The 27,697-nt window shown below is 37.6% G+C and overlaps 1 protein-coding gene across 1 annotated transcript; it reads left to right on the plus strand.

Moving 5' to 3' along the window:
- The first annotated feature begins 467 nt into the window (after positions 1-467).
- On the plus strand, positions 468-26,724 carry LOC118431238 (hemicentin-1-like). The gene is made up of 10 exons (XM_035842340.1): positions 468-513; positions 12,931-13,018; positions 15,223-15,357; positions 16,912-17,109; positions 20,748-21,041; positions 22,846-23,148; positions 23,866-24,120; positions 24,715-24,909; positions 25,660-25,763; positions 26,262-26,724. Exons 2-10 carry the CDS (start codon positions 12,940-12,942, stop codon positions 26,364-26,366), a joined length of 1,668 nt encoding a protein of 555 aa, XP_035698233.1. The 5' UTR covers positions 468-513; positions 12,931-12,939; the 3' UTR covers positions 26,367-26,724.
- The last annotated feature ends 973 nt before the right edge of the window (positions 26,725-27,697 follow it).

Genomic DNA, 27,697 nt, shown 5'->3' on the forward strand with positions numbered 1-27,697 from the left:
TGCCCCGTGCTGAAAGGCATACCATTCTCTTCCAGACAAATCAATATTGACTACTAGGAAAAATATTGACGTGCAGCGCAAGCACACAAAATTCAGGTTCTTCTTATCCCAACGACGTTAGAAGTGTTTTTATTGCACATTCTTTACCTTTGATGCATTTGGAACGAGTAAAGATGGCACGGGACGGAAATTGAGTCCGTCTAAAAGGTTCTTTGACCGCCCATATGGCCTTTTACAAAAGGGGTGCCCTGTCTAAAGAAGATCGAATCTTCAATACGTTTATATGATTGAGTTGTCGTCGAAATTTGCGCACTCAAAGTCGACATAAACGAGCTATAGAAGCCCCAGGGCTCAAGAGAGGCGTATCAAAGGTGTGATTTAGCTGAGTCTGTAATTTGAAGAGTAGTGAAATCCAATTCCATTGCAGATCAAATAACACCATAAAGCTGTGCTTGTATTTCAGGGGCGCCTTTGCACGAGACACCAAAGGGTTCGACTATTGGGATAATTCAGGTAGGTGTTTGAATTGCGCAATAAAGCGGAGTAGGGATATCAAGGAGAGCATTCTTTTTTTACATGTAACAATAGACCACCGAATTACTTTTCTTTGTTCGTTACAACAATTTCTATGTATGCCAATGCATGAATTTTTCTTTTCATAGACTGAGCGAATGAAAAATCCTTTGGAGCTATGTAAGTGACATACAGGTGTATTGAAGTCGCACATCACCAATATTAAAATGTCATTAAATTGTTTTGTTTTTCAAAAGATAGCAATGGATTGAATTCTGGAATTTTTGACAGTTTAGTATCTGTTGATTATCCAAAACAAAGCTCAAAATCTAAAAAAAAAGAAAAAAAAATGTTTCAAGGTGATATATACAATTTTATACTATCTTATAGAATTTTGTCCTTCGCAAAGTAATTCTATAGATTGCTAATAGACATTACTGTTTAACAGATAAATGAATTTTGAAACGTTTTCCACTTTTCTTCGACATTAAGTATTTTCCAAATGCCTGCGAAAAAAGAATGTTGCTTTTACCTAGTGTCACATACAGACATGAAAAGTTACACACTGAGTGTCATACATTCACGAACAACATCAAAGATATCTCACTGCACCAGATTCCATAGCAATATGAATTCCTATTCTAACAGCCATTGCTAGCTCGCCTAATGGCCTTTCTGCATGCCATAATCTTTTTCAAAGCCTACATGATCCGCCCGTGTCCTAAACACAGAGCCCTCTACAATTTTAAACTCCCGAGAGATAATTACACAGATAGGAAACACGTAGCAACAGTTGAGTGCGACTGCTCTAGATGGTAGTTCAGATTCTCCATTTCAGAAAATCCATATCATAAAAGTTATAAATATTGGAGGGTTGCAAATGAGGGGATTGGTCCCCTACTGACCTTAGATCTGTGACTCTTTTACTAGTTGATAAATTATCCGAGCATACAAGACTACAGTAGAATAAAAATTGTGCAAAGGCTTTAAGCACGTCGTTATCATCGAACAGTGTCGTATTTTCAATGATTGCTGATTAGAATAATCACTTTCGAGTTCTGCAGTCAATACTTTTGATATCTTTAGAGCAAAGAATATATAAAACTCTAACCATCGGTTGATCACTTTCGAGCTGTACAGTCACTTCTTTTGATATTACAGTGCGGAAAATATGATACTCTTACCAACGGTAGGTCACATTCGAGCTGTATAGTCACTTCTTTCGATATTCTTAGAGCAAGAACTAATAAGATACTCTTACCATCGGTTGATCACTTTCAAACTGTATAGTCACTTCTTTTGATATTCTTAGAGCAAAAACTAATATGATACTCTCACAATCGGTGGACAAAACAGTGAGGTCGGATTTATTAAAAACGACCTTCAAAAGAATGATCCACATGTATACGTCTAAGATCCATCAATCTTTTGATATTTCTCTCTTGTGGTTTGATTTTGGATGGAACTACTATCCCAGGCAACGATTTAATGCTAGGACTCGAGCTATTGTATTACCACTGACCGCAATGCTGGTTATTTCTTTTATTAGTTCCTATCATTCTGCATGTGGCTTCTGTGACCGTTTGAAATGTCATTGGCTTCAACTCATTTAAATCATTGGAATGCATCTTTTACTCTTTTGATTCCAAAACTTTGGTTAATGTACTAGCCATGGCGCAGATGGTTTTCCATCGATGTCCCTAAAACCTATTTATCTAGAAAATGCCAAATCATAACCTAAATCTCATTAATCAAAGCGTGCATTATTAGTCAACTTGAAGGTTACGTTTTTGCCACCATCAGTCAAGCAGTCACAAGGCACAATTTCCTTTCATCTTGTTGGTTTCCATTGGGTGATAAATCGCGTACACCCATTCATAGTGAAAATATCATGAATAGAAAGTAGGGATGAAGTCATATCACTGGAGGTATTGAAAGGAACCATGTACTTTGGTATCAGGCTTGGTATTTATCAAAGCAGCTTTCATTTCGTTGGTTATCGGTATTTTCCATACACTCATATGCACCGTTGCCGGGGGTCTCTATTGGATTATACGGAGTAAAATATTGTATTGCTCACCACGTATAAGGCATAGCAAAAGATAAGATACGACAACATATGACCTACTGCCGCAATGTGAATGTATGGGTGAATTTTAATGAGTGTAGCTTTTCTTTAAGCTCTATGCTCTTTAGATAAACGAAGTGTAGCAATAATGATATATATTTTAGCAATGAAACATCTTGATTAAAGGTTGAGTTGTAAGTTAAATGTGTGTGTGTGTGTGTTTGTGTTATGTGTGCATGTGTGTGTGCGTGCGCGCGCGTGTGTGTGAAAGAGTTGCTAGTTTATTTATGATTTATATCTAGAAACTAATTTATAATCTTTTAATGCAGAAATAAAACGTGTAAATGAAATAATGACTGAAATAAGAGGAAATGACATGTTAAAGTAGTAGTCTTGGCCTTAACCCAAATTCTGGTCCACATGGGGGATACATAATGGAGCACGCTGATTGTATCTTATAATGGCATGCGTCAAAGAAGGGATGTTATCAATCTTTTGACTTTTAACAACATATTATTAATGGAGTTTGTTCAACTTTTAGTGAAAAACTTTATCAAGTTATTTTGGTGTATTATGTAAGGTGCAGAATCAAACTAGATTTCATCAACATTTTATAGTATAAATTAAAGGGTCCAGGCCGCGAAAATTAGGCGAAGAAATGATAATGCTCAGAGTTGAAAAAAAAACGTAGTCTCCTCGGACTAAAAAACTACAATTAATAATATAACATACTCGGACTACATCTAAGATAATTCATATTTCTAAAATGGATCTAAATCATATAAGATGCTAAAATCTTAGTCATCTGAGATGTTAAAGATGTACTTTCCAATGTATATCCCATCTACTTTCTTATTCGTAAATTGTTGCGCTATTTCGATAACTCCAGACTAGCTATAAATTCTACTCACTGTCCATTATCACTTGTATTGACAATATAGTAGACATGATGTTTTGAAAACCCATATCTCTTACTCAGTCGTAGATCTTCGTAGGAAATCTTTACTTTAAAAATGTATTATCGCTAAAAAGTCTAGATGTGCTGTTGTCAAGAGGGATTCTGAGGACATGCTCGTCCCTTGGCAAGTTATAAGCTAGATGTTAAGATCAACAACATTTACTGAGATGAAAAAGATTACAAATCAGTCATGCACCTTCGAAAGCTACGTGATAACTCTATACGGTAACAACTCACAGAAGATGTAAATCATCTTTTGGCACTGGTGATTTTTTCCAGAGATTATGTTCAAACTTTCGTACAAAGAAAGCAAGTTAAACATTAAAAGCTTTTTCTGCCAACCCCAGACGACCCATTTGAGGAATGTATCTATAAAAACATTAGTCTACAACATTGAGCTTTGATCTCTGAAGCTTACTTTCCTTATATCTAAACGTTGAATCTACATGTTTCAACCACTCTTCAATGTCTGCCCTTGCGGCTAAGCTTTTAGGTTCTTTTGATGTAGTCTTTCCTGGGGTCTTTTCAAATGTGACTGATAGATCAGTCTACTCATCTTGACATGCATTCTTTACAACGGTCGCTTGAAGGAGGGAAACTGTCAAAAGGACTGAGGTATCTGTCTGACAAATTCTTTGCCTTTCCGGAATTCCCTCCCTTCTTGTGCTTCTGCTATCTTAGAGCAACTCTTAAGTACACACGGTATATCTCTTTGCTTCTTTGAAGAATATTTTTGGACTCAGACTTTAATCGGACAAACTATTTTATTCTTGTCAGAGTTTAAATGAAAAGATCAAGGTGAAGGTAGTTCCCTTAAGGTGGTATCTCACTGCACTTGGGGCACCGGTATGATATCTTAGAGCAAAAGTATGCTATCTTAGAGCAACTCTTAAGTACACGTAGCAAATCTCCCAGCTTCTTTGAAGAATATTTTTTGGACTAAGACTTCAACTGGACAAACTATTATTTTCTTGTCAGAGTTAAGATGAAAAGATTAAGGTGAAGGTAGTTCTTTAAGTTGGTATCACACCGCACTTGGGGCACCGGTGCGGCACGGCAGGGTTCGCTCACTGCGGCACTTTTGTGTTAATTTCGCGGAGATCTTTATGCTCTAGATATTGTGTAGTGCATTTTAGTATGACTTAGAAGGCAACAAAATACATAATGCGAGAAAGTTTGCTCTTTGTCTCTGAAATTCGTTGAATAATCGTTCGTGCCCCGCGTTGCCACAGCTGTGCCCCAAGTGCAGTGAGATACTACCTTTAGTCATTTTTGGCCATGGAGGTTGTTAGTTTTAGTTCACTATATGTAGAACACTAAATTGGAAAGCGGAACCCATCCCTCTGCTTCCATCATTTCTTTTAACTTCCCCAACCGAAGTTATGCCGGCACACATTAGTAAGAGGGTGAAGTAAAATAAACTAGAGTTCGGCGACCTCATACCTCATACCTCCATGAAAATTTAGAGCTTTTGTAAATTTCATGCAAATGACTAAGACATTAACATAATTTATGCAGTGTTGTTCATCATTGACAAACGTACACATGTCACAATTATAAAATTCCCATTATTAATCATAAAGCGGTTTTGCAATTTTTACATAAATTATGCAAATAAGTTCCTCATTACCATATTTAGTATCTGCTTATATTCCACCTATCATAATTAACATGTGTTACATTTATTGAAGTCCAGTTATTGAAAACAATGGAATTATACAATTTCCTCATTAATTATGTAAATTAAGTCCTCCTTTCCATAACATGTATATCATTATGAACATCTTTGCCTAAGGTACCCGCATGCCTAATATGATGACAATCCGTTAATCCTTTCTGCAGTTATCCTCTTTGGAATGTCTTGACAAAAATGCCCCTGCAGTTCCTAAATTGAACGTTAGGGGGCTGAAACTTGCTCCACTTTGTCATGACACTGTAAGCTATCTACCACCCAAATTTCAAGACCATATAACGTCCAAGACAAGAGATACATAGAAAAAACTGCTATGATTGAATGTTGTCATTAATTATGCAAATTTGCTCCTATTTTGCATAATTAGTATTTCATCTTGTACAACATTGCCCAAGGTACCTACATACCAAAAATCATGAAAATCCGTTGTTCCCTTCTTGAGTTATCCTCGTCAGAAGTTTTTGACAAAAATGCCCCTGCTATCCCAAAACTAGCCGCTAGGGGGCCCAAACTTATGTCACTTCTTCCTGAGCACAAGAGCTATCTAATACTCAAAAATCGTGACCATAGCATGTTCAGAACACCAAGATAGCAAAACCGGAAGTTGCGCTGCAGTACCAAGGGAAGCCGCTAGGGGGCCCAAAATCTAATCATTTTTAGCTTTCATCACACCCTACCAACACACCAAGTATCAAACCAATCCACCCAGCCGTTCTTGAGTTATCTTGTTTACACACAGACACACAGACACACAGACAAACGCGGGGTAAAATATAACCTCCATGAAATTTCATGGAGGTAACAAAGAACTTCTGCCTAGTATATTTCCAAAGGGAACTACTTCAAAAGCATTTCAGTGAATTCAAATTCCAGGATCTTTTGACTCTGAGCCAAACACAAGGTCACAATGGCATATTTTATTTTTTCAGTACTCTTATCAAGTTACAGTCAAAGTCATAACTTTGGTCAAACAATAAACTTACAACATAGGGTGGGTATTCTAATAAGACCATTAGAAATAGAAGACAATCGTTCTATAACAGTCTATTATAACATTGAATATGACCCTGTCAACAATGATTTGGAATATGAATCTTCCTGCACTGGGAACTTGTGAAGGTTTTATTCTCACATTTTTGATGACTCATAGCCTGAAATACTGACCTTTTATCGATTTTTCTGGTCCCTCCAGTGTGCTGCAAATGTCAAAATCAATGCTTAGAAAGTCACTATGCTGCTGAAAACGCCATAATGTAATATAAAAGTAAACCGACACGGTTGAGTAGCTTTGTATACAATAACTTATATTTATAAAGTCAAACCTGTAGTTTAACTTGCAATTCGAGACAGATTGTAATATATGTTTTTATGGTGGGTTATTAAACGACGTTGGTTATTATACTACGATAATCACATTTCAGGACGATTGGCCTGTATCGTGACTATGAATAAAACTTCCCTTATAGTTATGATGATGATAGTTACTGTATTCATGTCTACATTCATAGCAACAACATTCTTTGAAAATTCACTCTTTCCTCTTATTTATATGCAGTTATTGGATGGTAATGAAGCTCTCATGTTAGTTTCATCAAAAACATAATTGAACTCTTCTGCAGTCCGAATACATAACTTTGTCAATGACATAAATATTGAAAAAAAATAATGTACCGCAACTTTATTTCTTTACAGATACTACGTTGGGCTCAGAGTTTGAATTAAAGTTCAATGCAACACCTCAGCCGGTTGTTTTATTTAAATTGATACAATAGAATTGATAAGCTGACTGCATTTGCTGAGGGTGACGAATAATTGACACTTACAGGAAGCACTGTATTGATTGTTTGATCCCCTTACAGAAGTGTTGACCTTACCTTAGTACGGACACAATTTCATTAGTTCTGCGCTAATTCAGCTAGATTAGATCCTGGGCTATGTTTAGGGATGTTCATGTAGCTCAGATGGTAACAACCTCGCAGTTGTGTTCTTGGTTCCAGTTGAAAACTAGGTGACCTCGGAATAAGTTATTTTCGTGGGGGCTACACCCTTCTTTCGAATAACAGGAGGGACTGTGTTCAAGGAGATGTCCCGGGCACATCAAAGGGGAATTCTAGCAACTCATCCCTGCAAATCTGTACCATGTTTAAAACAACAATGACACTTGCTTGATTATGCACAACAACGTAACCAGCAAAGGCATTTGTTTACTCGTTACTTCTGCTTACATTTTAAAACCGCCAAAGATGATACGAAGAGATGGATTCCTATGTTACTGCCAATAAAGCAACGTAAACACCGTTGTTGTTATGCAGAAACTTTTAGATATATGCAATATGTAACGCTCACTGTATGATCCGTATGGTAATCCGCTCAACAAGGTTTAAAGGTGTAACCATTATCGTCTTCTCTAAAACTCAAAAGATATATTTGATGTCTTGACAGCCGTCTTCCCCAACAAAAGAACACTTCTCGCGCCCTAAAGTACTGTATATGCATTTAAGTTCGCGGGGATTTGATTTCGCGGTAGGAGGAAAACAACTTTTCGCGGTGGTTTTAATTTCGCGGTAACACCATCGACTGCAGTCTAAAACCATAAGGAAAAATGTTCGCGGTGGTTTTAAGTTCGCGGTGAAGTGGTCGCCGCGAAAACCGCGAACATTAATCCACCGCGAACATTTCGGCATTTACAGTATACAGGAGAAACATATGGTGCTAATCGACTTCACAAAAAGCAACGTAGCTGCTGGGTAATGCCCTTATGAGATACTTGGAGTTCAATTGAGGTGAAGAATAGCTGTAGTCCGGATCTACTGACAAAGCCTGCCTTAGCCATCCAGTACCTTGCTAACGATTAACGCCATCGAGTCGCTATCCCCGGATATTCCCAATCCCCATAGGTATGACCATTTCATGCAAGTTGCATCCACCGAAAAATCGTTTTCACTTCCCTAATTGAAAAATGTGGTTATGGATTCTCGCGATCAATGGCGAACAATACGATTTTAATGCAAGCCACGCGCAATAAAAATCGATCTACGTCTTTTCTATAAGCTAGAGACAAGGATACGTGACTTTGTCCGCATTTTCCGCGTCCCATGCAGATTAAGAAGCTCGACGCGCACATGTCTTACCATCAATCAACCTTTCTTTGCCATACGACACCGCGTCTTACATCAAGGCGGGACACCTACGTGCTATGGTGATTTTTATCCCGGGATAAAGTCTTTGAAAAACGTACAAACCCCACCTCGTGATAAAGGAATATTCATGATCACATCCATGTAGCTCCTGATCAGTTAGTAGGAGCTTCACAGGCGAGGTTCAGGCTCCACAGTCGAGCGTCTGGCTTCACAGCCTAGCTTCTGGTTTTAATAAGTTTCTGAAAAACAAAAACAGGAAGGGTATCCTGGTTAGAGTATCTTGCTCTCGTTTTTCCAAAAGGAGGGAATTGGGTTTCCTATTTGAGGAGGTGCCTCTCGCACGTTACAATATCATAGCTCAGGCAATAATCTACAAATAAGAAATAAAAACCAATAGACATATCAGCATTTTGCAACAATTTACAAATGTATCTTTTATGAACTGAAAACAAAGTGACTTCTATTGAAAACAGAATAACTCCCACAATTACAGTAATCCACAATAGTATACTTTACTTTCTTTTCATGAAGGATTTAGACAGCGAAAGTTTTGTACTGAGGAAACTATTTGCAGAATATCAGATGTATAGCTTAAGGACTCGTTGTTATCTATAAACCCAGGTGTCGGCAATAATTCTAGGGATTATTCCCGGAAGTCAATCTAGCCATCAGAGGCGTAAAGAAGCTGTTCACAATTGCAGGAAGTATTGGACCCAAAATTTGAATTGAAAAAAAAAATGTAGTGAGGAAAATAATTGCAACATAAGAGCTTCATAGCTTAATTATCTGTTGTTCTCTTTAAAACCAGATTTCGACAATAATTCCAGACATCAGCGCCGTTAAGAAACTGTTAACAATTTCAGTATGTATAGGACCCAGCATTTTGAATATCTTTTGATATACTTTAATTTTTTTTCATGAATATAAGGACAGCAAAGGTTTTGTAATGAGGAAATATTTGCCAAATATCAGCTTTATAGCTTACGGGTCCATTGTTATCTATAAAATCAGATGTCGACAATAATTCCAGGAAGAATTCCCGAAACTCAATCTATTCATCAGAGACGTAAAGAATCTGTTCACAATTTTGAATATACTTTACTTTCTTTTCATAAATGAATTTGACAGTGAAAGTTTCTATTGAGGAAAATATCTCCAGAATATCAGCTTTATAGCTTAAGAATCCGTTGTTATCTGTAAAACCAGATGTCGATAATAATTCCTGGAATAATTCCCGGAAGTCTCCATAGTCATCATAGGCGTAAAGAAGCTGTTACAGATCTGTCCCCTTACTAAACATTCTGTCGCCTCTTGTCGAAGCTCCAGTGTCGAGGCAGCGCTATCTTATGGAACTGGCTTGCCAATTGTGACGCCGAGAGCGCCACATATGGGTAGGTGATTAATCATAAAGGTTTTTATCTGTCACTAGTGCTGGTGAGCAGATGCATATGAGTGCATTCGAGGGATAAAGGAAAAAGTTAGGAACTACAGTTTGTAACATTACGACAATAACAGACATATCTTAGAAAAAAAAACTATTTCATTATTTAAAAGTAAGCTTTGTTTGAACAGTGAAATCTGTCCATAATCTTTGACTTTCAAATTTTCATATTGCGACATGAACAATTCAATGTGGACACATAGGCAGCAAGCTGATCTCCTGACCACATACAAAATAAAAAATACAATACAATATTTAAAAAAAAGATATATATATATATATATATATATATTAGTAGAATGTAGTAGTAGATACATTTAATATCAATTACAGCTGTAAATAATAATTCAGAATGAACTCCATCCCATCAAATTAAGTGTTTTATTGTATTGGCCTTTTGGTTACCGCCTGTCACGTTTGTGGTGGGGACTCTGTCTGGGTCACTATGTACTGAAGTTAAAGGCGTCGCTGGTTGCAAATGCATTCCTAAACTCTCGAACAAAAATTATACATTCCCAAACTCCTCTCAAACATAAGATGATACATTCCCAAACTCTCCTCGAACATAAAACGATGCATTTCCAAACTCTTCTTGAACATAAAATTATGCATTCGCACAATATTCTCGAACATTAAATGATGAATTTCCAAACTATTCTCGAACATAAATTGATGAATCCCCAAACTATTCTCGAATATAAAATGCTGTCATATCCCCAACGCATAGCAACATTCGTTGTTAGGGTATATATCATTCTTCAAATCTTTATTTTACAATGTGCCTTTAATGTTTAATATTCGTCTTCCCCAAGGCTAGTCACTCAATGGTTTTTGCGATACATTTCCGCTTGTGTACCAATAAGAGCTATCGACTATCCCAAATTAATGCATTGCTTTAGAGATCAAGCTTAACACCGAATGTGCTCAAATAGTGACTTCCTCAGCGATTTTCATCATTTTAATGAGGTAGGGGCGGCGAAGTGGAAAAGGGATTCACATTGAAGCAATGAATGTGCCCTTAAATGCCTGTGCTTTAATCCCTTACAATGTCTCACCATTGAAAAGTCGTCAAATGTGTCTGCTTCTCTGGGACAAATCGATGGATAAAGCCATTGGAGTGATCTTTTATGTCATACACAGGGATAGAACCTGCTAGTTTGCCATTGCAGTGTAATTTGTTACAGGCTATTAGGATCATATTTTTTATGACTAGTCAATCTCCTTTGTGGATTTTTAAATTGCTTTGGATGGTAATCTAAAAATATGCTGTTACAGCGAATTCAGAATCCGCAATTATTAAGAGAAAATAAGTTTAGTGTTTTGGATCCAAGGCCATGCTTATCAAATTATGAATAGCGTCTTTGAGCGCATCGTTCTTAAAATGCTACCATATGGTAAATTATACAAAGCAGGTAGACAGAAAAATCAAATACATTTTATAGATTGCAAATGACATGTAGGCCAACCGGCAATAATGTCGTAGAATGCCAAATAAATTCCAGAGTCAAAGAATAAGATGTAACAGAACAAAGATGAAGAATATGTGTGTTAAGTCATTTATTCAACCTTACCACTTAGACTTAGTAACGAAAGCAAATACTTCCCAATTTTTTTTCTCGGTAAAATCATTTTATTTTTATTTTATTTTTAGAGGATGCTATTCATACAATCAAACCACCATGGCCCATCGTGATTAAAATGTTGCTGCTTTTCTGGCATTGACTTGTAAAACTACCAGTGACATTCATCACAGTTATCTTTTGTGACTATTGCTGTTTACGTTCTTTTGCATCCAAATAGCTTTGGTGAAGTTAACATGTCTAAAATATTACATACTAATAATGGCAATATGATTCTCCATTGACATAATCCATTCGTTTTCTTACCGTGTCTACCCGCGCTAAGATTATAATCTGTACAGCACTGCATTGGGTAGAAGGAGGCTGATCTTTCTAGAGTAAAGTCGTCCGCGAAGTTCGGGGTTACTGGAGTTGCATGTATTACCTCAATGGGGTATTGTTTTTTTGTATGTGTTTGTTGGTGTTGAAAATTCAAAAGTCATGTTTGATCTTGCCCCCTAGTATGTAAACTTTGTACTGCAGACGAAACTCCTGTTTTGTCCATCTTTTGTCCTTGACATGGTATGATCTATACAATAATTTTATCTAGAAATTCGGCTTTTTTAATCGTAAGGGAATTTTACCATTGAAATTATTTTGACTTTAATGCGAGTCAGTTCTGAAATTGGATGTAATTAATGCACTCATACTTAGACTAGTTAGGGTAATAAATGTTAATGCAAACAAAACTGTTTGGTATCTATCTCAAATATTTGTTTGGAAAAATATGAAGCTAACAATATAACATGAAATAAATTATATGCACTTGGCCGTATGTGGTTACCTTAGAATTAATATGACTACTTTTATAAGTTAAAGATAAGAATCTATTTAATTTAATATTCGGTACAACTACAGTTAAAATGACATTTTAGCCATGGGGAAAACTTTTAAGTCGTCTTGAACCTCATGTTGCAAACATTTTGAAGTCAAGCTGCCATCCGCACCCACACTAAGCTTAAAGTCCATCACTTAATGATCACACCGACAACTAACTCCTGGATCCCACCAATCAAGTCGTATCTGCACCATTGCAGACGAATGCCTTTGTTGTCGACCTCTGGAACCCCTTCTTAAAAGCGGTATTCAAAACCAACAGGGACGTATGACAAGATTTATGATCTAATTACTGCGCAAAACGTCCCCCTGCCTGCGCCTTGGTATAGGTCAATTCACTCTTCGGCGACGGCAGACGCGGTTTTCGGTCACATCTGTCGGTAGATTCTCCATAGAACCCTTTAACATTAAAGAGAGCCAGACTTCAAGGCTTACATATTCCCAGACATCGTCAATCTTAAAGTGTTGGAAATGTAGCATGTCTGCGTGCTGGAAGTATAAGTATCGTCTTCCTATATCGTTGGTTAAGAAATGACTTCTTGTGTTTAAATTCTTGAACAATGCATCGCTTATTTCACGGCTTCAGGACAATGCTATAACGACCCTGTCGAGATCTTCTGTTGACCCCTTTCGATCATGTGCTGTTTTTCCGTCCCTACAGAGAGACGGGATGGCGAGTCAGCAATTTCGTGGCCCTCAGCGCTGGAGCTTTGGGTTGAGTGCTGTCATTCTGTGCGCAATGATTGCAGGTAAGATAAAACGTAAAATGTTGCTAGCACTAACGTTTTCCATGACTTTAAAGGGGCATTCTAGTACTCACAAAATTAGTATTGTACCTTATGTTTAGTCTGGCATTGTCAGACACATTGTATCCATCCATAGGCTTGGTTCTGTTAGAGGGTACTTGGGGATTAAAGTAGAAGACTGAATCCTTTTTTATGCAAAAGTATCAAATATTTACTTTATCGTATGATGTAAAATTGTATGTATTTGATACTTCCAAAATTGATACCAATAGGAAAATACCTCAAAGTTTGGCGTAGATGCCCCTTTAGTATGCTATGGATGTTAAAGTGATTTCCTTCAGCATTATGCATAAACCAGCGCAATACACTTGTCTTGCAAAACCTAGATTTACATATTACAGGACAATTTGATTTATTTTACCAGTTATAGTGTTCTTATACATGTTAATATAGACATTGCAAATACATATTTTTTTGTTTCATCAATGTTAGATACCATTAGACAAAGGGCGTATTTTTATTAGTTTTGAAATATTTTTTACATTTGACCACAATTTAGCTACAAAAAGTCCTCTGAATTCTTTTTACGTTTGACGAGATTTTATTGATTTTGATAGCGTTTGTTGTTATGCGTGTATGTAACTAGATGAACCGCAATATTTGAGAATGAAGAAATTAATTGTATTGATATGTGGTACGTGGGTAGGCAGGCCATAACATGACCTCCAAATGATTAGACTAGCGGTTGGCCACGGTACTGGAGAGAACCTTTGAAAACCCCTTAATAGTTTCACTTCCTACAAACTATAAAATAAAAGCAGTAGCAGCTGAACTTACATTTTCTGATGGCCAACTGCACTCAAGTTAGTAACTTATATTAACAGTGCCACATACACCGTACAGATATAAGGCAATGGTGGTCGTTTCTTTTAGCTCCCCGATCGAAGTCAGGTACCCATTCTTACGTCTGGGTGAATTGAGGAAGTCCTTGTAAAGTGGCTTTCCCAAGGTCACAACGTTGGGGGCGCGACGGGTATCGAACTCGGGACCTCTAGATTCCGGGCCTAACGCTCTTGGTAACAGTTACGCCACACACGACGCCAAATCAAATTGCCAACGTATTTTCCACGTCATTCACCATTTAACTTTTACCGGAATGCCTAAAGCAAGACGCGTTTAGCTCTTGACGCGACGAAATTGGTCACACTAAAGCTGGCCATAGCACAGATGAATGGTGACAAATGTCCTGGCAGTTGCATTGTACTTTCTGGAATAATTTCGTCAGTTTTCTGACTAAATAAGGAATGAAGTTCTTTGTGCAAACCGAGGATTCAACGCTACCGGTATACCGGCATTTATTCGCTGGGTAACCCATATTGGTTTTAAACATGGAATTCAGGTATATGGTATAACCCAATGGACGGTATTTCAAATTACTATATATTGAAACATAGCATACTGAAAATATGAAACCACCAAATATTTCTGAATACCCTTTGAAAAAAGTCAATATAGGTTACTCCATGAATAAAGGTGAACTAGTGGTGAATACAACAGTCGTTCGGATGAACATCTGTCCTCTTTGGTAGGAATAGTTATTGTTGCTTGATTTTAATGAAATTATAGCTTATTGACAGTGCAGATAATACAATACATGGTAAATCCAAGGTGCCAACATATAAATGCATTTGCACTTCTCGTAGAATACACACAGCTAACTCATATGGTTAACTAAGTATATTTCTGAAAATACGTTTTAAACAGCATTTTTAACAGCTACACCTAGCCGCATTACAAGATGAATAACTAATTGTTTTTACGTTTAATCTTGATTATTTTTTTCTGTTTAAACTTTTATTTATTCTTAGAAAATGATACTCTTTCAATTGGCATAATAAGGAAAGAGGTAAGAAAATGGTATTCGTCCATCTGTATCTATTTTCATTGTTGTGAATTAGGAACTTTCGGGCACATTTGAGCAATTGCTGGCGACACGTATTCGCAAGATCATGTGTTAACAAGATCACCTATCTGCAACATTCTGAAGTGATTGATTATGAATATTGATCCTAAAGAAGGCGCTTATGGTCCTTGAAAATTTGATTCGTTTGTACTTTTGTGCTGGTAGAAAAATTAACACTGTACTACTAACACATATGAGCTTCCACGAAGAACTTTCTCATTCTAGTACATTTGCAATGTTTCAGTCTCTCAGACGGAGAAGGCGCTGACTGTACAGGGGATGGTAGGGGACACCGTCATGCTCCCCGGGAACTATGACCCTGACCGTGACAAACCAGTCATCGCACTAACGTGGAACAAACTTGACTCCAAAGTCGAAGGTACCAATGTTAAATAGCGTATCGTATATGTTATTTCCATCGTTTCTATAGGAAAATTCCTCGTTCTATAAAATGCCGTGACTGCTTAGCGAATAAAGACACTACAGCCCCTTGAGTAAATTCCATGCATAAGGAAGAAATAAGCCCTTTCAAAGAAGTCAAAAAGCATGTGCGGCGACAGGAATTCTAGGTAATATGTCAAAGGGTAAGGCCCCGAATTAATAAACAGTCCTTATTTTGACCATTGTTCAATTTGCATAACAATGTTTAGACGAGTTTTGTTTTCAGTTCTTGGGCCTTTCCCTTTACATACTACCTAGAATGAGCCATTTTAATAAAGTCAAAACGCATGTGCGGCGACAGGAATGATAGGTAATATGCCCAAGGGTAAGGCCAAAAAATTGTATCAGTACTTCCTTCGACCGTTGTTTCGATTTGCAAAACAATGTCCAGACGGGTTTTGTTTCAATTTCGGGGCCTTACCGTTTTGACATCATCCTAGAATAAGCCATTTCACAGAAGTCAGAACACATGTGCGGCGACACGAACTGTTAGTAATATGTCAAAGGGTAGGGCCCACAAAAAGAATTTGTGTTGACCATTGTTTCGATTTGCATAACAATATCCAGACGGGTTTTGTTTACTTTTTGTGTGCCTTACCCTTTGACATATTACCTAGAATTCCTGTCGCCGCACATGCGTACTAACTAATGTGAGAAGGCTTATTGTAAGCATGTCAAAGGGTAGGGCCCACAAAAAGTAATCAGTCCTTGTCAAGCCCACTGGAATTCTTTCGATTTGCATAACAATATCCAGACAGGTTTCGTTTACATTCTGTGGACCTTACCCGTTGACATATTACATAGAAGTAATATTAAATGGCATATATTTTACAAATATGTTATTGCTCTATCCAATTGCTCTCCAATACAGACATCATGGATTCCTAAATACACACTACACTGTCAGCCCCCACCCCACTTGAGATGTGCTCAAGGAAGATGGTGTTTGAAAGCACAGCTTTTTGAAGCCTTATTGTTTTGTTACACCCAAAATGGCAACACGTAAAAGTCATCTAGGTACTGCGTCATTCATTTTACCCGGCCTGTCATGTTTGAAAGCATACAGATTACAAACACTGACAAGAGAAAATCGTTACCTTTTCTTGTCAGCCAAATCCAAATGCACAAATCCAACGAAGGTACTAATTAATGTAATGCTACCATCAAATTCGACACTACACGATTCGCATTCATAAGCTGCTGCATGCCGCCGAATCTGCAGCGACTAATAATTTGCTTGTTATGAAAAGTACAAATACTGTGACCTGTGACCTCCTAATGCCGCTTAAAGAGGGCGTCAAAAGTACTTAAAAATAGATCACAAATCTCAATATCAGATTATTTCCTGAACTTGATTTCGTTTTCCCAGTGTGTTAATTTACACCGACTACCATTCTTATCGTGTCAAAGCCATAAATTCTTTGATATATAACCGTACAGCACTAGTCCTGCTAGATTTATGTTATTTCGCTTGTTGAATCTCACCCTGTAGGTACACGGCATGTTGTCTACATGTTCACGCCCAAGAACTCCATGCCGTCTGGACCTCTAAAAGACAGAGCGGTGTTCCACAGGAACGGTTCCCTTACCATCCGGGACATCAGAGAGGACGATGAAGGACAGTATGTCATGACCTTGCTGATCGATGCAGTAGGGCAACAAGAGCATTTCGTTAACCTGAATGTTGTAGGTATGTGAAATATCTCATTTATAACTTTGCTCCGAGACGGGCGCCGATACCAACTACAGAACCTCTTTTACCAGTTGCAAACGTCACACTTCTGGTCCGGATGTGTTACTTAGGCTTTGGGTCATTCTAACTTGATAAGGATCAGGTGAATGATCAAAAGCTTGTTGGCAAACGCTTTCTTTTGTGTATGGATATATATCGAGGTCATAAAATTGTAACATTAGGTAATATCTGCAGTGTGTGTCAACAAGATGAATTCTGAAGAAATTTATACATTTACTATCTTTGTAGTTCTTGATTGGACCTCGAATTGATAAGGATTTGCAAACACACTCTTGTGGCTTGTTATGGTATTGCATAGATAATTCCGTTTTCTTTTTGACGCTTTGACGTAAAAGACGTGAAAAAAACTACACCAAGTTTTTATTTTCACCCTAGAAATCATATGTGTAACCAAACTTCCGTCAATCGTCTTTTATAACATCGTATGTGCTTGGATTGGTCAATTTCATTTGGCAAAAAGCGATATAATGATGGTCACTTTAATCTGTGGATGCTTGTAGAATAAAACAGAATACTGGATGCTTTTTATGCGCTCGGAGCTTGTGGTTTCTTCATAGCATACTGGGAAAGGGTTTTATTTTATTTCGTGGAAGTATTATCTATTGAAACATAACTCCCCCGTCTGGAGTAGAGTGCTTCTTTTCAATAGACACAGCACATGCCATGCGTTTTACAACCGTTAACTTTATCATTCAATGTTATGCCAATGTTCTTCTTCGTGCTCTAAAACTCAGTGATAAAGATGGCCACAAGCTGTTTTACACGTGTGCGTTTCTTCTCGTTAACGGTACGGTCCGCCATCCATCCAAGACGTTAACCGCACTATCAGTTTTTATGATAAGTCTCTTGTGAGTAATCCGCTAATCTACAAGCCGGGAACGCCATAGCGTTATGGGCTGTCAACCAGGACACAGTTTTGTGGTTTCCGATGATAAAAATCATCATTCAATTAACCTTGGGTCACGCAGGTGCGAGTACGGGGGTAACTCTGTCTCATAGGATGTTACCTTTCTACGATATTGCGGACGGAATGTGAATGATGTATACGGCAGGATACATGAGTTTGAAGATATATAACGACAGATAACTTGCTCAGTGTTGCCAATTTAGAAATAATTTCTTGGCATGAGCAAAATACTGATTTTTATTACCGGAAATAAAGCGAAATTGCAACTGAACAATGGATTTTTAGAATACATGGCCTAATAGGTACGAAGACAGTGAAGTAAATGGAGTCCTAGATTCTGAGGCGGTAGAGTTATGGTATTCGAAGGTGAAGGCCGTCCCTCTATCTACCCTTTCAATCTCTTTTATCTATCCGACCAAAGTAGATACCCGTTTTAACACGTGGCTGGAGTGAGGAATGTCGTGTAAAGTGTCTTTCCCAAGGACACGGGGTCTAGTCAGGAATGCAGGAAATTGAACTCGTGATCTATGGCTTGCGTATCTGGTAGCCTAGGCATTGGACCTTTTGACTCTGTTCCATGAGATATTTAATTGTACATTCTTACAATATATCTTAAAGCCACACAAATTTATAGATCCGTGCACTCATTGATTTTCGCCTGATATTTTCATTTTCTTATTCAGATCGACCAAAATTGGTAAATAAGACGAGTTTTAGCCTTATAATTGTATTAATAATTGACACTAGATGTATAGCATTGACTGTAGTTGCAGAAGAGAAACTTGCTGGGGAACTATAAGAGTAGCAACAAAATGGAACCCACTTTCATCAGCGCAGAACGTGTTAGTATGACCAAAAAGGGATCAGGGCACTTAAGGCGTAGACATATTAGTTTTTTTTCATCGATGAAATTTCTTGAGCATCCTGTCAAATCGCTATGTCACGGTCATCAGGTTCGATTCATTACATATCGCCGATGCTCTTGTGTCCTCGGAAAAAGCACTTCGGTCGACTTTCCTCGCTCCACCCAAGTGTAAAAAAGTGTACCTAAATCCATTTGGAGGTAAAAGGTAGTGGATGGAGTGGGTTGGGCTTCGCATTCATGTACCTTGCCGTCGACAACAAACCAGCGACCTTATATGAATACAGTTACTATATGCGTGTATTTCGTATATCAAATGATATAATAATTGAGTGCTGTGCAACAATATCTTCGTCTGACTTAACCCCATTTAGACCAAACGGTTGACATGGCAACACGCAAAATCTTAAAAATTATTCAAACCTTTTGAAATTGTTATACACTAAATTTTAAGAAATTTAACAAAAATAGTGACTATAGCGCAGGCCGTTCTGTCGTTATGCAATATGAAATTTGGCGCAGGCCTCAAAAACCCAATTCCTGTTCTGAATAGGGTTAAAGCAATTTTTTTAATGCCTAGCCCACAGCGACGCCACCAGCGAGACTTCAGTGGGAAATCCCCTTAACGCCAATCCCTCAAGCGTAAACACCATTCCCTCTAGAAGATGTGTCATTGGTCAAACCAGTAAACTACTTAGGGAGTCAACTTCCTCTCAGCCTTCCTCTAATGGATGAATAGAGGCGAAACCCCTTGTCGACCTTACCGGAGTGGTGCGCGCTCGCCGAAGGTTACTTGTAACACATGCTGTGCCAGTCCTTGCTATAGAAGTTGGCCTCTGGCTGCATCAATCCGTCAAAAATCGTTCAGTATGCCTACAGACAGAAGATGATGACACCGAAGCCACAGAGAAAATCTACGTTATAACTCAAAAGCTGTGGATCCAAAACACAATTCTGTGACATTTGAGAAGTTTGAGTAGCTTTAAGATTGATACACTGTGTGATGCTGAACAACGACATTCTATGCCGTCTGTCATCTTCCTCAGGGCGTGTCATATTCGTTGTACACAACTGCTATATGAAAACGATGTTTTGGTGACCGCCTGAAACTTCCCTCAAGCAAATTCTAGCTGGTTGCAAATTCTAACCGGTTGCAAATACTGTGCGACGGATGCACTGGAAGATGAAATGGGTTTTATATGTAACTGCTCCCATTATGAGGATGAAAGAAACAACCTTTTTGACAGAAAACAATATTTCTAACTTTTCACCAGTTGGTAGACCTCCAAAAAACTATATTCCTGTTAAAATCACAGAACCCACTAATCATTAAAGACATGTGACTTTTCATCAGCCACTGCCTCAAAATAAGAAGCCAAACCTCCCATTGAACAATGTAAAATTATGTATATAGATAGCCGTATAGAATATACACTTTTTACTGTCTGTACCCTTGCAAGTAGCCTACGGGCATGGCTTTGCAAATAAATAAATCAATTATATTATACTGTATCTGTAGATTTCGCTGCTAACAAATGTGGTCCCGAATAGTTTGCGACCGTCTGTCCCAATTGCTCATGACAAAATTTATTTTGAACTGCAGTATACTTTACTTTGAGCTGCAGCATAGGTGTCGCTGCTTACAGATGGATATTTGAATTTAAAAAAAAGATGCGTCCCCAAACGGAAAGTATCTCCAAAACGTCAATTCAATGAAACATTTCACTGTGTGCAAAGAATTCAACTAGTCAATGACATGCCAACCTGATGGATTTTTAATGACTTTGCCATGTTTCTCTTTTGCAGTACCACCTATTGTAGACATGGGAGTTGAAAGCCCCTACCTCGTCTCCCTAGGAACTGATGTCGTCATCAACTGCACTGTAGACAAAAGCAACTCGATCGTAGACTCCGTTAGCTGGCTAAAAGACGGCCGTCCCCTCTCTGACACCATCCCTAAGGATTACTACCAGGGCTTGGATTTCTACAGGTCTTCCGTCGTTCTTAAGAACATGTCTAAACTTGATATAGGAAACTACACCTGTGTGGCCAAAAACTTTGGTACTCAAGAGACGGGGAGCATCTTGCTACAAGCAAAGTGTAAGTATATTCTAGAGATTAACTTTTAAGGTTTGCTGTAAACACTATATGTCTACGTTTTTAGAATCTTAGATAGTTTAATATTACAGTTTTCTTTGGTCCACTTGAAACCTACTTTTCATGTCAACAACAAATCGATCATGACATGTACTATGATAATGATAATAAATCATGTCGTAGGAAAAAGGACTTAAATAATACCTCGGGGGTACATTGCATCTTTGATATACTAAACAACATATAGCTGATGATGACATTGCTTATAGATAGTTTAGTGTATCACTCATCTCTTTGGTCTATTTGAAACCTTCTTTATATGGCTAAGTAACAGATCCATCACAGAGACAACTTTTATCATACCTTGGGAGCGTATTGCTTCTTTGATATCCTACACATAGTCCCAGAAGAACTTGTTATTAATGATGATGTATACGGTTCCTGTACCTTAATTGTCTTTATGTCAAATTAGGGTACCCATTTTTCATCCATCGTCTTATTACGTCGAACTATGTTGACAGCAATATATACCATGTGCTGCATGACAATATTTCTCTTTTGTACTGCCTGATTTTTTTTTAAATTTGAGACATAATGACAACGGACATTTCATTCTGTTAAATGATAGGAATTTTGTCACGAAGTAAATAAGACGATATTAACTGTGATATAAAAAGAATTGTATGTAATAAAATATGAAGGAAGAGAACAAAAAACAGAATGTACTAACACTTCCAAAAACATATGGAATAGTAATGAATGACAATTACTGCGATTTTGGAAACGCTAAGACAGTTTTTTTAAACTTAAAACAATACATCCGTATGTCAAAGAATGTGTCTCTTTAATAGGTGGCGTCGTCACATTGCAAATGTAGAAAGTTAGATAAATACAATTTACCATTGAACACATTGTCATGGAGGGAAGTTATATAAAAAGAAACACTCTTCTCTTCGTGTGAAAAGACAATCTTGGATAGATGGCATGTTATCGATAATCAATAACCCAACAAGCATCCATATTGCAGAGCACAAAAACTACTCTTTCAAAAGAGCACCTTTTAGGTCTCGCGTCGTTACCCTTCCCTATATTTGTCTATTGAACATGTTTCACACGCACGTTCTATGTTGAAGATCAATGCATTCAAGGGTCCGAATCCGATACACCAACTCTGATTAATGACCAGGACAGTTCTTGCCAGCCCTCCGGTCATAAATCTTGTCACTTGGTTACTTTAAGATAATGAAAGTCTATACGTTGACATAAGGAACCTGATTGCAACGTCTGTTTGAGATATTTGAAGCAATCTGTTAGGGTCGATCCTTTGCCATCGAATAATTTGTCTTACGTAATTAAGGCTCCCAATTTTTACTAGACAGTGGGTTGAATTTATGTGATTCCGGACTACATGATCTGAATGCCATTAAAATATAAAATTATAGCTGAAACGACAAGAAGACACAAAAAGCGTTAAGATATTCGATTTTCATCTATGGAATTTATTTAGGGCTTTGTCAAGTCTCTAGGTTACAAGAAGGTTACTGCCCTAGTGAAATAGGGGTGTCATTCTCAAGAAGCTTATTCACTTATAAGTGGTAGATTATATTGGTGCAAATACCTCCAAAGAATAGGAATCTTCAGCAATATTCATTTGACATGTTAGAGATAAAACTGTAGCATTACGTATTTACCTTTAATGCTACATTAAACGTACATGTATTCGGGCATGAGTTTACAAATAGAATTTAAATGACTAAAAATAAATCACACTTAGCCATGGTTTTGTTGTCTTTTTTTTTTTTTGCAGACCCTGCTAGGATTACCAACTCTTCGTCCGGCCTGACAACGACGATAGAATCCAGCGCGACTCTTTGGTGCACTACGGAAGGTATCCCTCCGCCGAAGATCACGTGGTACAAAGACGACCGAGAAAAGCGTCAAGGGACCATCGTTGAAGGAAATGTCACGTACATGACTATCAGGAGTGTCCGGGTGTCAGACAGTGGCAGCTACAAGTGTTCTGCCAGTAACGGCCTTGGTGAACCAGATTCCAGGACAATGGTTCTGTCGGTTAATGGACCTGAGGCCAGTGCTTCGACATCCTCATCAGGTATGTGTGCAAGTCAATCTCTTAATTCGGTTCAGTGCTTACAAATTCATTTCTTTAGACAGTGATTGCGCTGGAACTTTGCTGAAACCTAAACTGGATCTCAGTAACCTTTTACTTTATAATTATAATATTATGCAAAATGTAAGAATGACACATGAGTATTACAAAACACACAAAGCTTTAGAACATTCTATGAAATTTGCTCGACGTTGAGTCACATCTTATGTCGCCGAGGTGAGGTCACTACTATAATAGAATGGGGCTTAACGGACATCAACCTAAAGACGAAAGAACCAATTCAATGTTTTGTTAATCGTAGTTTAAGTGTTTTCGGGCTTGAAAAAATATGCTGATCTCAAAAAACTGACAGAAAGAGAAACAGAGAGAGAGAGGGAGATGCCGATATGATTTTCAAACGCCCTTTATGCCTTAAAGTAAAACCAACACCATGTAATTTAATTCACGTTCACTGTTATACTTCACAGAATGGGACAAAACAAATGAAACTTATTGCAACATTGGAGTCGAATAGAATAGAACGATGGCATTGATTTATTGTGACTTCTTTAATGTTTTGCGTCATTGCTGTAAACCTTTTATTTCATTTCAATTTTTTATTAAAATGCAATGGACGCAATACTCTTCTTGACACAGACAGCTATGCTGATACCTGGTGCCATGATCATATACAAAATTGTTTATCTTATCATCCTGCAGGATCAAGCATCTCCGATAGGTGGATCGAGTTCGGTATAATAGTAGGAGGAGCAGTAGTTGGAGCTACCCTGTTGCTGACATCCCTGCTGATCGTCATAATCTTCACCAAGAGACAGAAGACTAAAAGTCACGGATGCCAGGCGTGTCACGTCGTGGCCATCAGTCACAGCCACCCGAACCTCTGTACCATCGGAGACGACGTTTGCAGAGGGGCAGAGCCTATGGTTCATATTGACCACAACAAGCACTTAACAGGTAAATGCTAGGGGCCATTATATTCAAGCACTAGAACTAATTAGTTACCGTTATAGTTAATGATTTAGGGTTGATTTCAATTAGTTTACAAATGTGAATATCATTCACCGGAGGAGTTTATACAATACTAGTTGCGTGTTTTATTGCGAATAAGTAATCCCTATTACTCAGTTTGATAATTGATGGTCATTTCCGACTTGAGAAATTTGTGACATTTGGTGTCAATTAATTGATCAATCAGCCAATCAATCGATCAATTAATTAATCAATATCCGATATTTCACATCAATGCGCCCTTAGTATTAGCGGCTTTCCATTGGAATACAATTAACTAGCAAGAAGAAAAAAAAATATATACATAAACTTCTAACGAAATTGATCAACAAATGCCTTATGTAATGTACAAAATGTCTAAGTCCGAATGTATGGGTCAACATTCGAAAAACACCTTTGTAATGAAGTTTAGAGTTTACGTAGATTGATACGTTTTGTTCATACATTGTGTTAACAAACAAAAAGTTTTGTCCACACATCGTGTTAACAAAACCTCATTTGTAATATACGGTTCGATCTTACTCCATGCATGCATCCCAGGTCGGTACCTAGCCCGAGCCATCCAAGACTACAAACCAACAGGAGAGGGCGGTCTCACACTGGAGATCAACGACATCGTAGAGGTGCTCCACACAGGCAGAGACGGCTGGTGGTACGGGTACATGAGAGGCAACTTTGGCTTCTTCCCAGCCCGAGCTGTCACTGTGCTCACATGCAAAAGAAGAGTGTCTATTGGTACGGTCAGAACTTGATTGTTAGATCATTTACAAACAATTGTTTGCTTTTCTTGATATCTAATGCCATCTTTTTAGAGATATTGAATGATAGTAAAGTTGATTTCATATCCATGCCCCATTTGGGCTAAATGCATTACGTTTGATACAAAGGGGGTAAACAAAAAGCTCTCCACGTGCACATACCATTGTTATTTAGCTTATTTTCTCTTCATGTTTAGACAAACTTACAGACTTTTACCAGTGTATTATAGTTAGATGATGACATAAGATACTAGAAAGTATTAAAACTTATTATAAAAAGTATATTATCTCTGTAAGCACGAATGTGCAACTGCCCCTACGGCCACTTGAGCTACGGGACTGAGAAAGAAGAAAAAGAAGCATGATTTAGGTTTCATTTTCTGACATTTAAAATAGACGTATCTCTTTTTGTTTGTTTTTATGGTCTTATTTGTCGTAGATCGTCGTACAATGTCAAGCACAGGCGGTGATAGAACCAACCGCCGACAGAAAACTAACACAGCCTTTCCAGTAGCAAGACAGTTCAACTTTACAGGTCACATGCATGACTGCCCTAAGAAAGTCCAAAACCTGCAATCTTACAACGATTGTACTAAGGATGTCCAAAACTTGTGATCATACTGCGATCGTACTAAGAATATTCAATAATTGCATTTTACCACGATTGTAGAACAAGTGTGCAGGGCCCTTTTTTCGACTTGTCCTACAACTCTTTTCGTACCCCCAGGACAGGAGGAGAGAGCGCATGCGCAGGGAAGCAGTCGCAAAGCTAACGTCGACCTGCTAGGAACACTCCCATTGGAGACCAACAGCAAAATTACTGCATTTCAGGTCAGTTTCATTAGATCATCCCATTATATATACTTGAAATGTTTTACTTTCTTGCAATGACATGAAAAGCGATAGATTTCTCCACTGATCGTAGCAAGTCATTCATGGCATAATTTTTATAATTTGTTTAAATTTCATGCCTAACTTTGGTTTAGTTTTGATTGTGTACAATTTAAACCATCGAATCGAAGTTATTCAGTTTCTAGAGGGTTCCACAGAAAGTAAGACGAGTTTCTTGCCCCCTTGCATGTTGTTTTAGTTGTTTTGAATGTATGAAAATAAACAAGCAGACGAACTTCAAAACAGCAAGGGTAGTTTTTTCTTAGAGAATGAAAAAAGTACGTTAGAAATTAGTACTAACGCTAATACCCGATGTCAAAATAACTTTTAAATTAGTAAACTTTGGTATTATACTGGTAGTAAAAGTTAAAATGTAGAGTGTGCTAGTTTATTTATCACGTTTTCTATCTAATCAATTCAAGAATAATCGTTGCACAGGTTGGAAAGAATGATGACGAGGCAGCATTGACGGTGAAGAGCTGTACCGGATATGACGTCAGCAGACGTGTGCAGACGACCCCTGACGACTCGGACGATGAGTGATGGATTTTCTGACGTCATAGTGGTATTCAAAGGCAATAAAGCAGATGGCGCAATCACAATTCGTTTGTAAGAGCGTTTGCCCTTCTTAGACGTATGCATTCATCGTCTTAAAAAAACTGTAGACGATGTTAATTCTGCATACAACTTTACTAGTATGCTTCGGAAAAATTGAAATTGAAAGTGTTACTTTCTTGGAATTACACGATGCATAAAAAAGATTGCTCCATATTTTATCTGTAAGATTGAAACTTGTAGTCATCAGAACTCCGTCTCTGAAAACATCTCAATATATAATATAAAGAATTGTTTTTGTAGGAGGTACATCGGTGTCAAACATCCGTTTAGTTAATCCTACACTTTTAATACGTATAGTTGGTAAATAGTGCATTTTGACCAAGAACTCTTGTAAAATTGTACCTTTAATGCACTTTGTTGCCAGGGTTGTTTGTTGTTCTTCTTCTGCAAGTATTGGTTTTCAATATTCTTTGCAAAATGTATTGCAATGGTCAATGTTTATGTAGTTCTTTTCAAATATTGTTGTTATCTTTTTTTTATACTTAATATCTAGCCAAAAGCTATTGGTGTAAGGTACACAATTGGATACAAATGTCACACTTCAGCAAATACAAGGACAATGCGATTGAAAATACGATGTATAAATAAGACGGATAGAGTTGCTCATGAGATGCCTTAACATTTGTCGGTACGGTCCGTATTTGTAAACTAAAACATCGCCTAAAAATGTAACTTTGTGATGTTTTGTACAGAAAACATGTAGACATCAACAGTATATAACTGTATTTGATTAATAGACGTTAACTGTGCAAACGTGTTTCGTTCTATGATCATGTGGTTGTCTGTTGGTTTCAAAAATATTCAAGTATTGTAGTAAATTTGTAGTAAAATGTAAACTCAGATTTGTGGATGTGTTGACATTGTTGAAATGACTGTTTGAAGTTACTTTTTACATATGGCTGATGCGACTTAGACAACTAATCGTATTTTTAAACTTAAAATTGTAAGAAATTACTTGATCTGAAGCACCATGTATAGATAAGGATGATGACAAAAGCGCATGTATGTAAGAAATGTACATAATATATATATTTTCCCCATTCCTAGCCAAGCATAAGTCTTTTTTGAAATAAAAGAATTTTACTCTTCAAAGATCAAACTCAGCTGTGTGGAATGTATTGTTGTGCTTGTGGGGTCACTTGAGACTGATATTAAGCCAATATAACTGACACTCAAATTTGGCACATATTCAAATGCTAAACAGAGGAGTATTTGAATTTTGTACCAACATGAATTCTCGTAATATTACACTTTTC

Source organism: Branchiostoma floridae, chromosome 15 (assembly GCF_000003815.2).
Source record: "Branchiostoma floridae strain S238N-H82 chromosome 15, Bfl_VNyyK, whole genome shotgun sequence".
In the NCBI taxonomy this organism is placed as follows: domain Eukaryota; kingdom Metazoa; phylum Chordata; class Leptocardii; order Amphioxiformes; family Branchiostomatidae; genus Branchiostoma; species Branchiostoma floridae.

Bases quoted from the DNA above. Each gene is read 5' to 3' on its own strand.
- LOC118431238 (XM_035842340.1), top strand. From the start codon at position 12,940: ATGGCGAGTCAGCAATTTCGTGGCCCTCAGCGCTGGAGCTTTGGGTTG. The intron at 13,019-15,222 runs GTAAGATAAAAC...GCAATGTTTCAG, and splicing joins TCTGTGCGCAATGATTGCAG to TCTCTCAGACGGAGAAGGCG. The intron at 17,110-20,747 runs GTATGTGAAATA...TCTCTTTTGCAG, and splicing joins CGTTAACCTGAATGTTGTAG to TACCACCTATTGTAGACATG.